The 15,846-nt window shown below is 61.8% G+C and overlaps 1 protein-coding gene across 3 annotated transcripts in view; it reads left to right on the forward strand.

Moving 5' to 3' along the window:
• TAFA5 (TAFA chemokine like family member 5) overlaps positions 1-15,846 on the forward strand; it is a 192,365-nt gene that overhangs the window by 76,358 nt on the left and 100,161 nt on the right. The window contains exon 1 of one of the 3 annotated variants that reach the window (XM_029205209.1): positions 272-536. The exons of the other annotated variants lie outside the window; for them this stretch is intronic. Within the exon in view, the coding sequence (XP_029061042.1) occupies positions 446-536 (91 nt within the window). The 5' untranslated portion in view covers positions 272-445. Of the gene's footprint in view, positions 1-271; positions 537-15,846 lie in introns of those variants that run through there. 3 annotated transcript variants of the gene reach the window in all.

Below are 15,846 nucleotides of genomic sequence, written 5' to 3' on the forward strand. Positions count from 1 at the left end.
GCGGCGGGAGGCGACAGGCGGCCAGCGGCCGGGCCGTTGCGCAATCTGCGGCCCGCCGTCCGGGCCCTGCCGGCGGCGCGGCTCCGGGGGCGACGGCGGGGCTGATTCATGGGGCCGCGGCGGCCGTCCCCCCGCGCCCGGGCCCCCGGCGCCCCGCAGCCCGCGATGGTGGCCGGGCGGCCGCCGCGGCCAGAGCCTCGGTGCTAACCTCCCCGCCCCGCCCGCCCCCTCCCCGCGCCCCCGCCCGCTCCCCTCCCCTCCCCCTGCCCAAAAAGACACAGCCCGGCTCCCGGAGCGGCGCCTCCAGTCGCGGCGGAGCGCGGCGTTGGCGCGGATGGAGGGCGCGAGCGGGCGGCCGCGGCGGCTGCACCCAGCGGGGCGCTGATGCGGCGCCTGGACCTTCGCTGCTCGACTAGGGGGGCGTCGGCCGAGTGGGCACTCCGCGATGCAGCTCTTGAAGGCGCTCTGGGCACTCGCGGGGGCCGCGCTCTGCTGCTTCCTCGTCCTGGTGATTCACGCGCAGTTCCTGAAAGAAGGTAATTGTCCCCCGCGCGCCTGGCTTCCAGCACGTTCCGCCGCCACCGCCGCCGCTCTCGGCCCGGCCGGCCTGGCGCTACTGCGGGGCCCGGGCGGCCGGCACGGACCCTGCCGCTCCGCTCACATCGGGGGTCCGAGGTGGCGCGCGGCGGGGTTTTGGCGCGGCGACCTCGGTGGCTCTCGCGCCGCCGGGGCTCCGGCCCGTTCCCTGGCTGCTGTGCCGTCCCCTGCCCCGCACGGCTCGTTGGCAGCGGCGCCCGGCCGCTCTCCGCGGGCCTTCGGTAGATGGCACCCGCGCTCCATCCTGGCGGGCCTGACTCGGGGCCCGGGCGGCGGGAGCCCAGGGCGAGGCCTGCGCGCCCGCATCCCGCTCTCCACGCCGCCTTCCGGACGAGTCCAGGACCCGCGGGCTCTAGGAGCAGGGACTTGACAGCCAGAGCAACTGGCCCCGCACCAATTCCGGCCCCCCTGCCCTCCCGGTGCCTGCTTGAGAGCGGGGCTGTCTTTAGGATCCCGTTCTTGGGACTTGCTTGAGTCGTGCAAGTTGATAGTGGGACGGGCGCAGCTGGAGGAATCTGTGGGAGGGATAGCCCTGCCTCAGGGTTCCAGGGCAGGAGTACGCGGGCTGGCCTATGGTCGTGGTGGGTGGGTGCCCGAGTACCCTGGGCACTCCTGGAAACTTCCTGGCTCGAAGGCCAGCTCTCCTGGAGGAGGGCTACCCTGGTGCAGCGTGGGCTCAGCCTGGCTGGCCTTTCTGGAACAGCCGACCTAGGCACTCACGGCCCAGGCAACACCCACTGCCTGCCTGCAGCTAGCAGTGCCCTTGCCCGCAGGCACCTTGCCCCCAGCGCTGCCTGCTGCTGCCCCTGGCCATGAGGGAACACCGGCCGACCTCAGAGCTGGTGTGGCCTGGAGTGTGGGCAGATCCTCATTAGCTCGTGGCTCTTTCAAAGGAAGGGTTGGCAACATTCAGCTGCTTCCCTGACTAGTTAACGAGCTGCCTTTGGCTTCCTGGGGAAGCAGGTAGGTGTAGGAGGCCAGCCTCGGTCCGTCACCTGCTCCGTTGGCCCGGTGTCCTTTTCCTTCCCTTGATTTTGAGTCCAGGCCCTGAATGGAGAGGGGACTGTCCCAGGGGCTGCTGCAGGCCTGGCCTGCCCTGAGAGGGCCTGGTGTTTCCGCTGAGCTGGAGGCCAGCCATCCACCACCGACCGGCTTGCTGACTTGCTTCAGGAGAGGACAGTTCTGCTGGGGGTGGCTGGTCCCCTGGGGCTGGCAAGCCTCCTAAGGGCTGATCTTGGCTGTGTCCTCTGCCAAGTGGCCGGGGGTCCCTGCACAGCTGAGCCTTCTTGGGCCGCAGGCCCTCACCCTTCCCTCCCACTGATCTTTCCTCTCGGGGGGAATTCATTGTGAAAGGGGGAGTCCTGTGCTCAGTGCTTCTAAGGTCGAAAGGGCCTGGCTCTGTGGGAGTCCCTGTGATGAGGGGCATCTTCCATGATTTTCAAGCTGCCTTAGCAAGGGAGTGAAGCTCTGATAGCCTGGGGCTGGACCGTTCCCTTCTGCTCGCCTGCTGGGAGCTGACCGGTCCTGCTGTCTTTACAGGCACTGCCGTCCTCCTGAGGCCCCGCATCTTAAGGTCAAGACGTACGTTTTGGTGAAGAGAAAAGAGTGTTTATCTCTTGGATTTGAAGAATCTGCGTGTGGGGCAGGTCAGCGTATTAGAGACTAGGCTTGCTCTGAGAGTGTGGTGTTTTCTGTGGATGGGTTATTGGAGAGCCCTGCACAGAAACCTCAGCGTTTACTCTGGAGGGGCTAGAGGCTCCTCAATGTTCTTGAAGACGGTGTGGAGACAGGAGGGTGGGACACGGGTCCAGGAGCAGGTACGCGTTCTGGCGGTGCTCAGGGGAAGTCTGAGTGTTTGCACAACCCTCTAGGATTCTTGGAAGTGCCGTTCGTCCACCCTGAAATGTCACGTCCTTGCTTCCCGGGATGGGGCCCACCCTGCAACGTCACGTACTTGCTTTCTGGGATGGAGTGCCCTTTGCTGCATGCCTCTGATGGAAGGCCAGACCTGGAGAGTATCCCTGTCCTCTCTGAGCTGCCCTTCCCGCCCTTTGGGGTCAGGAGCCCCGGGCAGGCGCTGGGAGGGTGGCGGGCCCACCCTGGATGCAGGGGAGACACAGGCCCTTCCCGGCTGGAGGCTGCAGGTTCCAGGCCACTTCCTTCCAGTGGTGTGCTGGCCAGCGGGAGGGAGGGAGGGAGGGAGGGAGCGAGGCGGGCGGACGGACAATTGTGACTTGTTGTCTGTGGACGAGTGGGAAAGGGCTGTTTAAATAGCCATTTCCTTGAATCAGGTTTTTTCAGAGGTGAAGAATGGGGAACCCAGGGAGCCGTTTTTCCACACTTTGCCTTTTGTGCGGAGATGCGGGTCACCCCGTGGCTAATCCGTCCCCCTCTGGCCAGTCTGTCTCCCACTGTTGGTGAAGATGAATAGGGCTGTGGACGAGAGAGAGGCGTATTGTGGTCCCTAGTTGCAGCCTTGGCTGGGCCGGTCTTTGTGAGAGCGTCCTGCCTGCCGCATCGGGCCTGGCCTGGGCGGCTGGAGGGCTGGTGAGAAAGGCCCCGGTCATGGCCACGGCCACAGCGTGGGGTGTGGGAGCTCAGGGACCAGGGTAGTTCCTTCTGCTGCTCGCCGCTCGGGACACCCTGACCCTCCTCTGGAAAGCCAGAGCCGTCCTTTGCGTTCGGATGCAGCCTGACATGCCCTGTGCTTGTGAACTACAGTCAAGGTGGGGCGGGAGGGGGCAGTCTGGGCAACCGGATTTCAAATACAGCCTCTTAATCGGGGTTGGGGGCAGAGCATCGGCGTGGCGGTGCACTGGGAGAGGGCAGAGGAGAGACACCCTTTTCTCTCCCTAATTGCGCTTGGTCTCAGAGCACAGCCTTAAGGAAACGGCCAGAATTAGAAAAAATATTTTCCATCTCCCTCTACCAAAGACTTTAAGATATTTTTCTCCAAGCCTTTCAGTTACTGCACAGATGACAGCTTTCACGTTGCTGCTGATGGAACAAGAACAGTAACCACTCCACAGAGAGGCAGGGCGATGGGCCGTTTGGCTTTTTCCTGGAGGTGAGGACCTGAGGACTGTCTCCTTCACTCCTTTTGGGGGCAGGGGAGCCTGGGAGGTGGTGGGCGTGTTGTTCACAGCCTTCGCGTGTTCCTATTGAGAACGTGTTTCGGGAGACGAGCGTGTGTGTCTGGCTGCCCTTGCAGTGGAGCCGGCCTCGATTCCCGAGGTCCTTTCTGAATCGCCGCTGCTTTCTGAATTGGACAGCTGCTCTGAGGGCCAACTGTTGAGCAAACAGGATTCGACTTTTATTTATTTAGTTAGCTCTTCATTCTGGAAGTGAAGCGGAATTCTGGGACCCGGCGGCTGGGAAGGAGCACGCTTAACCACGTGCAGTCCCTTCACGGTCTCGTGTTAACTGTCATGGCTCTGCGCGCTGGCCATTAATTGCTGTAGTCGTTACGAGATCAGTAGCTAGTACAGTGTTACTGTGTACTGTGTCTGTCACATCTGTGAGTTTAAGACGTGGACAGGGGTCTTAGGACTGACATAGCAGAGTTCCTGGCACCTTGGAGTCCATCGGAAATGTTTGCTGGATCCAAAGATCATCCCAGTTGTAACACGTATGGGGGCCCCAGGGGCCCAAGGGGGCAGGTGTGTGCGGGTCGCCCACTGTGGGGACGGATGCTGGGGCCTGCGTTCCAGAGGCTTCCGGCCACCCACCCAGACCTCCCTGCCGGCTGCGGGATGCCCAGCCTGAGTCTCTGGGCCGCATGCGGAGGGAGCTGGTCAGGGTTCCTCCCCGGCCCCCCAGCAGAGTTTATTTGCGAGGCCAGGTGAGTGGGACTGGTTGCCGGGGAGGCGGGGTGGCATCGAAAAGGCGTGAAAAATAGCCCAGCTCCTTTGTCATCATTTACTACCATTTCCGTGTGACGAAGGATCTACATAAGAGCCACACTCACCGTAATGGGAGCCTCGTGGCTGAGTGCCTGACAGCCGCAAAAGTGAAAGCAGAAAGGGACTGGACACAGAGGTGACTGTTCAGGCGTGAGGGCCCCTGCGGCGTGGCCCGCCTGCTGTCACACCCCCCAGCGCCTGGGCGCACGCGTGCACACTCAGGAGGGCCGCTGTTAGCCTGACGCCCCCACCGCAGCTCTGGACGTTCTTCAGGCCCCGCCTGGCTTCCGCCCCAAGGGCGTTGGGGAGCCGTGCAGGGGACCACGCGAGTACCAGCTCAGGGGTCTGACACCAGGGTGTCTGCCCATCCTGGGGACGCAGCCCTGTGCAGGGCACCAGCAGAGAGGGGCAGTGCGACGGCCAGGTCCCCTCCCTGGTGGAGGGACGGGTCGTGGTGGGTCCCTGGCGATGCATGGGACACTGCTGACGTTTCCTGTGTGTGAATGCGTGCGTGGATGTGCTGACGTTCGCTAAACTCTCACGTGCATTATACGTGATGCCCTTCGGCACATGAAGTAGGTGAGATACGTTGTGAACTTGATCTAGAATCGGAGCCGCCCCTGTATCCCTGCACTTACACGTCAGTGAATCGTTACAGGAAATGCATGGAGTATAATATGAACCTATGTAACGGATGACGTAAAGTAAGTAATTACGCATCTGTTTGTAGCACGTGCTGTTGTTCACACACACGTTTAATAAATGGACTTAGGGCTCCTTTGAGATGCACGTTGATGATCCCTGCAGTCACTGCCCTACTGTAGTGGTGACCAGCTTGCCCTCCTGTGACGTTTTCCTTTCATCACGTCTGTTCCTGTGTGCACACACACATGTAACACACAAACATGTAAACACATGCACGCATGGACAGGCACACAGGCGTGAATGGACACACACACACACACACACACACACACACGTGTGATGCAGCCCCCAGCCTGGAGGCGGGGAGCAGAGGGTAAGGCCTCCACCTCCGCTTCCTGGCCCCTGCGGTCCTGTCCCTGCACCCGACACCCTGCGGGGTGCCTTCCAGAGTGGCCACGTGCTGTTCTTTATTTTCACAGATGAAGCAAGCGAGGCCTGGCGACATCCAAGGACAGGCCCAGGTCACAGAGGTCAAGGGGACGTGGGCCGACGTATGGGCTCACTTTTTCTCTGCTTGGATCCGGGGGCAAGTGGCAGCCCGGTCTTACATCCATCTCCCCTCACACATCCTGATGCCTGCCTCGCCGACTCAACGCCTGGCCGGTGGCTCACCTGCGCTTGTGCAGACGGCCTGTGGGAATAGGAAGCCGGGTGGCAGTGTGATATCAGGCAAGTCACCGGGCCACCGGGACCCTCAGTCTCCTCCTCGGCAGGCTGGAAAGGATCGTAGAAACTGTTGCTCTGGGTGATCTTGACATGGACAGACGGGCCACTCCACCCAGACTCGCTTAGCTGAGAAGGACGTTCGCTGATCTCGGGTGGAATCACCGCCAGGGGCTCGAGCCTCGGCCTGGGTCCACACCCCACTCCCTGCCCCTCGGAGATTCGTCCTCCAGCTGACTCAGCCTGGGAGGCCTTGGCTGTGGCCGCCAGCACTTTCTGGGACGCTGGGCCCTGGCTCCAGGGAGTCCTCGGGGAAGGGCAGGGCCCTCCGTCCGTCCCTCCCTACTGAGGGCTCTGACTGCCGGCCCAACCTGTGCCCTCTCTCTGAGCAGAGTGGCAGGCTCTTCAGAACCATCTCCGCAGAGAGGGCCTCCCAAAAAGAAGGGGGAGCCCAGGACAGCTGGAGGGGTGGGGGACGAGCCCAGCCCCTGCAGGGCCCCTCTGGGACCCATCAGACTGAGGGCCTGGGCTGTGTTCCTGGGGGAGATGGCCCAGAAAAGAGCCAGAAGCAGGCCTGGGCCCTGAGAGCCCGGTGGGCGGGGGTGGCCGGGGCCCCGCCGGGGTTTGGAGTCCACTGACCAGGCTTGACTGAAGCCCTGCCCTCCCTGGCGGAGTTTCCATCTCCGAGTGGCCCTGGAGAGTCAGGGGCAGGAAGGCTGGGACCTGCCCACTTCCTCTGCGTTACTTAGGCCTGACGGCGGGCTGACTTGTGCCGGTGGTGTGGGGCTGAGATGCTGTCCGCGCGGGTGGCCCTCAGCTGCAGGGAGCGGGGGCTCACCGGGCCTCTGCTGAGCTAGCAGCACAGGGGCTGGCGGTGGAGGGATGCTGCTCTCGGCCGACCCCGTTCCCCAGCCGTGACCCGGGTGGCAAGAAGGACCAGCCCCTTGCTTCCAGGCACTGGTGTGCCTTTGTGTGGGTGAAGGGCTGGGGGGCTGGGCGCGGGACCACCCCTCTGGAGGGGGTTGGGCACAAGTTTGCAGGTGGGGAGCACCCCCAGAAAAGCCTGGCTTTGCTGGATCATCCTCTTCCTGCAGTCCACATGGCGGGCAGCTGCTTCTGCCACTGGCTGCCCACGATGCCCAGACGGCCCAGGGCGGAAGCCGGGCCACGTGCTTGGTTGCACCGTCCGTTGGTGTCTCCGACGATGCCCTGCGTGCACCCTGCCATGCCCAGCTGTGTGACCTTGATGGTGTCCACGGTGATTTCCATAAGGTCCTCCATGGGTCACATCACCGCTTTGTCCAAACACAACTTTTCAGGGAGCGGGAGGGAGGCCTGCCCTGTGCCCCAGCCCCTCTGGCCGCCGGGGGAGCTCGGGGGGCGCTGCCCAGACCACCTCCATGTTCCCTTTCAGCATGAATGTCCTTGGGGAAAGCAGGTCACAGACTCGGATCACTGCTCCGGGGACCTGAGTGGGGCGTCGTGGCTGAGACCCCAGCCCCGTGGATGGAGTCACACGGCTATGGCCAGGCCAGGCCTTGGGGTGTGGGTGCACCTGGTGGTCCTCACGGCCCACCCTTGGGGGTGGGCAACCCCGGGTCCGGCCTTTCCCGTCCACAGGCCCATGCTTATTCGCTCCCCTTTCTTCCTCCCAGTGGCACGTGCTAGTCTAAGTCTCCTGAGAAGGTGGAGCCTGCTCTGTCAGATGAAAATCCTGCAGGTGTGATGCGACCTTTGGCGTCCAGGCCAAGATGCTCTCGGTGGCTGAGACTGGGGCTGGGAGAACCTGGACGGTCTCGGGCCTTCCCAGGGGCGGGACAGGACGGTCAGGGTGGTGCCTCTCCAGCCTCGTGCTGGCCGCCTCGAAGGCACCTGTGACCCAGGGACACTCAAATAGCGCCTTGGGCAGGCTTTGGGGGAGCACAGCGGGTGCTGGAAGGGCCACTGTGGCCTTCACTGCACTGACCTCCGTGGACTTCTGGTCAGTGATGGCTCGGGCCTTGGAGGGCACGGGGTGGTCACCCCGAGGGCAGCCCCGGAGGCCTCCATCCATCAGCTCACAGCCCTGGCGGGTACCTCGGGCACCGGCTCCCTGGCTTGGGGGCCATCCGAGGTCTCAGGCAGGGTGGGCGCCATCCTCAACATTGACCGTCAGCCCCTATGTTCCCCACCCTGCATTGGACTTGGGGTGAGACCGCAGAGATTGAGCTGTGGCCTCTGGGTGCCAGTGGCTGGTTCTGGGCCCTGGTCTCCTGGTGTGACAGCAGAGTCCCGCAGGGGCCTGAGGCTGGACCTGCCGAGGGCGGCCCCCTCTGCCGCTGGCCCCCAGCCTCCAGAGCCCCTGGTTTGGGCAGGAGGCTGTGTTCTGGAAGGCTCCGGGCTCGGGCAAGCATGCTGCCCTCTGGGACTCTCCCTGAGGACCCCTGCCGAAGCCCTAGGCCTAACACACACGTCCGCCCTTGGCCCTGTGCTCTCCCCTGCGATTCTGGAGGAGGGTGTGCAGACTTTAAAACACACACTCTTTTCAAAGTCAGCTTGTGCCTAGAGAAGGTGGATTTTATTAGCCAATTACCTCTCTTCTTCTCTGATCACAGGAGCAGCCACGCAGGCCCTCCGATGTGCTTCACTGACATAGCAGCCCAGACCTCGCTGATAAATAGCCGTGCTTTGCAAACCCACACTCTCCTCCTGAGCTCTCCCTCCCCAGGGAGCTCCTGCGCAGCACCACAGCTCCTGGGGCCAGTTGCCTGGGTGACGGCCTTGCTAGACACGCCCACACAGTGTGGTGCACGTATTGAGCGCCTGCTGTATGCCGGGCACGGGCTGTGTGCTGGGGATGGCGGGTCCGGTGGGACCATATATGTGACGAGCGGAGCAGAAGCTCCAGTGTGTGCCCTTTGAGAAATGCACAGCTGAGGGGTCGAGTGGTGGCCCCCTAAGGACAGGTCCACCCAGAACCTGTGGACGTGGCCAGATTCAGAAGCAGGGTCTTTGCAGGTGTAGTGAAGGTCAGATTCTCCAGGTGAGATTGTCCTGGATCCAGGTCTACCCTCTATCCAAGGACAAGTGTCCTTAGAAGAGATGCAGGGAAAGGCCACGTGAAGATGGAGGCAGAGACAGGTGATGTGGCCACAAGCCCAGGGAGGCTCGCAGCCTCCCAAGGCTGCAGGAAGTGGGCAGAGCCCTCCCCCACAGCCTCCAGAGAGAGCATGACCCTGCCCACACCGTGACCTTGAACCTATGGCTTCCAGGACTTGGGAGAATGAATTTCTGTGGTTTGCGATCATTTTTATGGTGACCACAGTAACCCGACAGGCCACACAGGGGTGATGGAGGGAGCAGCGGCCAGGAGGAGCTGAATCACCTGTGCCACCTGTGCCAGGGGTGCAGGGGTCTCACCTCCACCTTGTGTCCCGAGGAGGCCTGGACGGGCAGGTGCTCCATCAGCGTTCTGGCAAAGATACGGCTTCCCACCTGGCACCCGAACCCACGGGTGTGATGGCCACTGAGTTTCAGGTTGAAGCAGAAGCCGAGTCCCCCGGCGGTGGGGCTGGGGGGGTGGCCCGGAACTTCTCAATGCGCCTCCGTCCATAAATCAGCGTTTCCCAAAGCCAGGGCACGTACGTTGTGCATACGAGATGGCTTTATTTGGGCTTGGTGGGCATTTTTCATTTTAATGGTCATGTGTATATTTTTATGGTTACCTTCTATTTACGGCCGTGGCTCTGCCTTCCCACGTACAGGAGAAGGACAGTTCCTTTCCAGCTGCATAGGGACTTTCTGTGTGGTGGGTTGCGGTGGAAATGATGAGCTGCTGGGATGCGTGTTTATTAAACACCTACTGAGTGCCTGCCCCGGCGAACAGGCTGAGGCAAGGAGTGGGGCGCAGGAGGCTGGTGGGCGCGGGTCTGAGGCTGTGCAGGCAGCAGGGCCTCCGGAAAGTTGTGCGGGCGCGTGGGGGTCATCGCAGGCCAGCGCTCCAGGAATTGTGGTCACTTCCTCGATGTCCAGGCCAGCTGAGGACGAAGGGGCCTCCCTCAGATGCGGGACGTGGACTCCACGGTGGACCCTGTAATGGAGAGGTGGGCGGTCAGCTTCCTGGGGCTGCCGTCACAAAGGACCATGACCGGAGGCGGGGTGGGGGAGCTTGAAGAACGGACATGTATTGTCTTCTCCTTCTGGAGGCCAGAAGTCCAGGTCAGGACGTTGCAGGGTGGGTTCCTTCCGGGCCTCTTTCCCACTTCTGGTGGCTCCAAACAACCCTGACTTTCCTGGGCTTGTGGCCCCATCGCTCCAGTCCCTGCCTGCTGTCGCATGTCGTTCTCCCTGTGTCTCAAATCTTCGTCTCTCTTATCAGGACACTGGTCCTTGGATTTAGGCCCCACCCAGATCCAGATGATCGCATCCTGAGAGCCTTCACTATATCTGCAAGGACATTTATTCCAGATAAAACCACGTTCTGAGGTTCTGGGTAGACCCATCTTTGGGGTCCACTGTTCCGCTCACCCCATGGTGGGGTGGAAGAGGATGCGCCCCTGTGCCTGGGCACTAACACCATCACCAGGGCCAGAGGTCTTGCAGATCTTAGAGCAACAAGCACCAGCTTCCTTCCAGTCTGGGTCTTGCCTGTGTTTGGGGTTCTCCCGGGGGCTGGGGGCCAGTACAGTTTGTAGGAGTGTGGAGTGGAGCAGGGCTTCCTCCCCTCCTGAACCCCGTTGCTCCCTGATGGAAGGGGCAGCCCTGGGAGACCCCTGCGTCCTGCATTTGGAGGTCCTGTTGTCCCACCCACGCTGTGCCTGCCGTCTGCAGGCTGAGCCAACCGCACGGGTCCAGGACGCTGCCTCTGCTCGTGGACGGCACGTGTCCATCTGAAAGTTATTTGTTTTTTTCTTTTCTTTCTCTCTTCTTTTAAAGAAATTTGTGAAAGCCACTTTGGCATTGGTGCCTGGCCTCCCCCAAGGCACGTTGGATTCCATTTGGAATAGTCTGTTGCCAACTTAACAGTTACCCAGCACGTTATTAAAAATGTGTTTGTAACGTTTATTCTTTTGATTCCCAAGTCGTCCTGATGTGTTTGACTCACGTTGGTTGAACCTCGCATATTTCTTTTTCATGAAGTGTGTGGCTTGGCGATGAGAGCGAAATGCAGGATTCTGGGTATTGAGTTAATTTCCCACTGTGGCTGGGAAGGTGTAGGCAGGAAAGAGGGGGTGCTTTCCCTGAGGAATCTTCTAGAATGGAAGGTGGTTCCTCTTGGGTGGAAAGCACCCGAGAGCCAGAGATTCGGGGAGCAGGAGAGCAGCCCCCGGGCCCCATTGCAGGCTTCCCGTCGGGATCCTGCTTCCCCGGCCTGTCGTGGGAGGGCATCTGATGCAGCCAGCCACCTGGAGGGCGGCCTGTGATGCCTCGAGGTTTGACCGTGGGGGAGGGCGTAGAGGTGTTGGGAGGTCCTGAGGGCGGCCTCACTGTGGACAGAGGCCTCTTGCTGGTTTGGGGAGGGGGCAGGGACACGAGAGGTGGCCATGGGGAGGTCCAGGTGAGGGAGGGCCAGCGTGTGTCCAGGCGGTGGAATCAGAAGGTGGGGGACAGACCAAGAGCGCCTGGAGGTGGCCTGCTGGGCCAGGGGCCTCCTTGTGCCAAGCTCCCACGCCTGTGCTGCAAGGTGAGGGGTCGTCTCCCTGGGTGCTGGACGCTTGTCCACTCACATGCGGTTCCCCAGAGGTCAGAGGTGAGGAGGGCGAGGTGGCTGAAGGGGGCGGGGGGCTTGATGAAGCCGCCAGTGGGCGTTGTCCTCCGCAGGCGTGTTTCTCGATGGCCCGGGACATGCCACCCTCTGTCTCAAAAAGGACATCCTTCCCACGGGAGCACAGCCGAGCCTCGTGGCCGGTAGCTCCCTTCAGCCGCTGGAGAAGTGACCGGGGGTGTGGTGCAGCACGTGGTCCAGGAATAGCTGGTGTCTGCCTGCACACGCGGCGGGGGCTCCCTGGGAGGTGGGAGTGCTGCCCCGGGAGTCTGTGGGTCTTGAGCCAACGTCCTTCCAGGGACCAGCTCATCCCGTCCCATCAGTCACTGACCCCCTCCCCCCATCCTAGGTGACAGTCCTGGGAGCCCGTGGTCTCTCGGTGCAGTCTGGGCTCACCGTCTATGACCTTGAGGACTTGTATTCTTCGTGCCTGGACCGGAGGGCGGCGGGGGGCTGGGGACAGTGGTTAGGACAGTAGGTGCCGCTAGAGCATCCCTTGCCTTTCGGACAGCGTGTGTGGGTGAGGCTGCCCTTCCACCCTGCCCGGTCCCGGGGTCCATGCCTCCCGCCTCCCAGCCGCTGACTTGGGCTGAAGGTTCTCGACACAGCCGTGGGCAGGCGGGCTGGTGTCTGCACAGCTTCTTCCCGCCTTCCCGTCCTGTCCTCGTGTGGGTGCACTTTGGGTGCCGAAAGGCTGGGCTTGGCCCCCCGGGGCTCTGGGGCGTGGGACCGCCAGTGTCAACAGAATTTCCTAGCAGTCGACACAGCGAAGGGAGCATTCGTGGTGCTCCCCCGACGCCCATATGTTTTCTGGGACTGAACTTGGGAGGTTCCAGAGGAGGCCGTGGGACTCGCTGGGCGGGGCCCCTGGGGCTGATCATGTGTGAAGCCTTGTCCATGTGAAGGAGATCCAGCCCTTGACGTCCTGGGCACAGGGGCTTCCTTGGAGCTTGCTGAGTGCGGGAAGGGAGACAGGATGACCGAGTTGCCTGCAGCCGTGGGAGGGGGTGTCCACATGGACCCAGGTAGGAGCCATAGTGGGCCCAAGTGGCTGGTCCCCAGAGCGTTCAGAGCATCACCTGCCGAATTTCCTGGAGTGACTCCGTGTGCACAGGCCGGCCTGGGCGCACACTCGTGTCACTGGCAGGCCTTGGGGTTTGTTTGTAAAAGGAGACTCAGACTCAGAACTGCTGGAGATGGAGGCGGTGAGAAAGCGTCTGGTGTGACCGCTTCCTTGTACGGGGGCACACTGAGGCCCGGTGGGAGAGGGACTTGCCCAAGGCCGCGTGGGGCTCAGCGAATGACATCGGCAGATGTCAGGGAAGTGGATTTTCAGGCGGGGAGATGGGTCTGGCCGAAGGCTTACAGGGGCCGTCCCTCCACAGAGCAGGTGGGAGCTCGGAGCTCAGCAGGCTGGGGGCCTGCGCAGCTGGGCTGATGGGGCTGATGGCGGGGCCTGGGGCCTGCAGGGCTGAGTCTGGCTAGTTATTTAGTCGAGAGAAACATTCCCTCTGACCCTCTTATCAGCATCTCAAGTGACCATGCGGGACCAACTGCTGGAAACGGCACTTTTATTCCCAGGCCTCCCCCTCCCCGCCGCCTGCACCATCTCCAGGGCGATGTGCTCTGCAAGCTGGAGGTCTGACCACAGGGCGCCGTGGAATCCTCGCCACCAGCCAGCCGGGGCACTGGCCAGCTGTGGCTGTGGCCTTGCCCTCCTGGGCCTCCCCTTCCCAGTCTGTAAAGTTGGGGTGCTCCTGGCCGCCCTGCCCCCGGCTGCGATACGGTGATGAAGGGCCCCCGAGATTGTGGGGAGGGGGCGTGGGCAGCTCAGCGCGGTGCCCGCACCTCAGAAGCCCTCGGTCCACGAGGCTGTTACTTTTAGCTATTTTTGTTGCTTTTCTTGTTACTCAGGACGTAGCTCTCTTAAAGAGCCATGGTTTCCTAGGAGGCTGATCATGACAAATGCCAGAAAACAGAGGCATCTTACCAACCCCTGTGCGGGGGCCTGCAGACCCTCCAGGCCCTCGAAGCTGTGCTTTCTCCATCCGTGGAGTGATGTCTGTGTCTCTCGCGGAGTCACAGGGACGACCCTGGGGGTCCGGGGGCTGCTTTTGGCCAGGAGAGCTGCCCCAGCCTTGGGGTACAGCCAGGGCCCGGCCGGGCTTGGGGCCGTGGGTTGCCCAGACGTCTGTGTGTCTGACCCCCTCAAGAGGGCCGCTGGGATGGGCCGGGAGCACCCGAGGGGGCCTTGCGGGCCGTACGCGTGCGGGGAACCTCTTGGTTTGCTGCCAGTGCCGAGTACGTGTCGATCTGAATACACGCCGGTGCCTGGGGTCACGTGGCTCCCTCACAGTAGTCAGGGGCTCCTGTGTGGGTCCCCCATTCCCCTCAGCCACCTGCTGGTGGACAGTGCAGCGTAGATGGCCAGGCAGATGGAACCCTCGGCGTGGAGTTCTGGCCACTGAGACCGTGGAAACGTGCACCAGCTTGTCACGGAGCCGCAGGGTGGAGCTGGCGTGTGGGCCGAGCCCCCTCCTGTGCGCGCCTGTGTTCTGCGCGCAGGAGCCCTTTGGACCCCAGCCTGAGGGGGATCCCTCGTCCATAGGAGACTCTCGGCTGCAAGACTGTCCGGATTAGCTGTCCCCACGGCCCTGGGCACACAAAGCCACACATCAGCGAGTCTGGAATTAGGTGTTCCTTGAGCCCCGTGATCCAGTGAGCGGTGAGCCCGAGTCGCACTCGGAGTTGGCGCTCCGAGCGTATTTGCAGCTGTGCAACCACGTCTCCGGGCTTCACTGCCCCGACCACAGAGGGGTCCTCCTAACGCCTTCCTGTCTGGGGGGTGTGGTACAACCCTGGGGTCTTGCAAGGAGACCGGCTCCAACTCAGGGGGACTCCCTGTCCCCCAAGAGGTCGCCCCCAGGCTCCTCTGTTTCTCCAGCCCCCAGGGTAGCGGTGGTCACAGTCGTGCCATCAGCTCCATCTGGCATATGCCGGGAGCGAGGGCGGCTGACGGCACGGCGCTGACCGGCCGCACAGAAAAAGCTGGGGACGTGGATGCATTTTGTTCTGAGGATCAAGCGGTCCCCACTGGCAGGAATGAGGTCCTCCGGGGCAGGGGAGCTGGAAGCTGCTCTCCAGGCCAAATCCAGTCAAGCAGGGGCCGCAGAGGCCATGGCAGTGTGTCCTGGGCGAGAGGAGCTGGGCGGGGGGCTCCGCATCGCCGCCGTGGACCCCTGGGAGCCCAGCGAGGTCCGCCCCACCCCTTGTTGGTTAATTATTGTCTGCAGGGCCCCTAACATCGCCAGACACTAATCCTTTAAGAACAGAGACCATCTCCAACAACAGCTGAATTCCAAGCCGAATACATTAAAGCTTCTCCAGCGCGCTATCTGTAGCCTTATTAAGCGGCAAGATTATGCAAAAAAAATCGTTAAGTTTGATAATGCAACTTTCCATGAGGTTCCTACAGAACGTTCGTTATCTCCCATTGGGCTCTATTTAAGCTCGATTGCAGGGGAATTAGTGGTATTACTGTTTAAATCTTAACTTTTGTGTTAAGAAAGCATCTTGCAAAGCTTTTGAAATGTATCTTGAAAGCAATGCCTAGTTTCCTGGGTTTAACAAGGGAGTGAGTGCAAGGGGTTTCAAAGCCCGCTAATCTGTAGGTATTTTGGTCGTGTGCCAGTAGATTTTTTTTCATCTCATTAAAAAAAAAAAAAAAAAAAAAGGTGTTGTTTTCCTGAAAGTTACTGAGATAAAGCTGTTTCAGAGGCCAGGGGATGTGGAGACGACATGGCCTCAGAGGGCCCAGGCCAGCCTTCCCAGCTGGTCACCGAGGGCCAGGTCTGGCACTGGGCTCTGGGGACACGGCCAGGGAGGAGGGGACAGCAGCCTCGCTGGCTCCCTTCAAAGGCATGTTCCAGATGTGCATGCACAGATGAATGGATAAACGAGGTCTCTAAACGAGGTCCACCAAGCCTGGTGGCAGTCTTGTCCTTGGGCAGGTGTGCAGGATGCCCTCAGGGCAGGCTAGCAGGTTTCAGGGGTCAGCAGGTGTCAGGGTTCAGCAGGTGTCAGGGGTCAGCAGGGGTCAGGGCCCGGCAGGGCTCAGGGGTCAGCAGGTGTCAGGGGTCAGCAGGGCTCAGGGCCCGGCAGGGCTCAGGGGTCAGAAGGGGTCAGCAGGGGTCAGGGGTCAGCAGGGGTCAGGGCCCGGCAGGGCTCAGGGGTCAG

This window comes from Monodon monoceros, unplaced genomic scaffold (genome assembly GCF_005190385.1).
Source record: "Monodon monoceros isolate NGI ecotype Baffin Bay Population unplaced genomic scaffold, NGI_Narwhal_1 Super_Scaffold_6, whole genome shotgun sequence".
Classification (NCBI taxonomy): Eukaryota; Metazoa; Chordata; class Mammalia; order Artiodactyla; family Monodontidae; genus Monodon; species Monodon monoceros.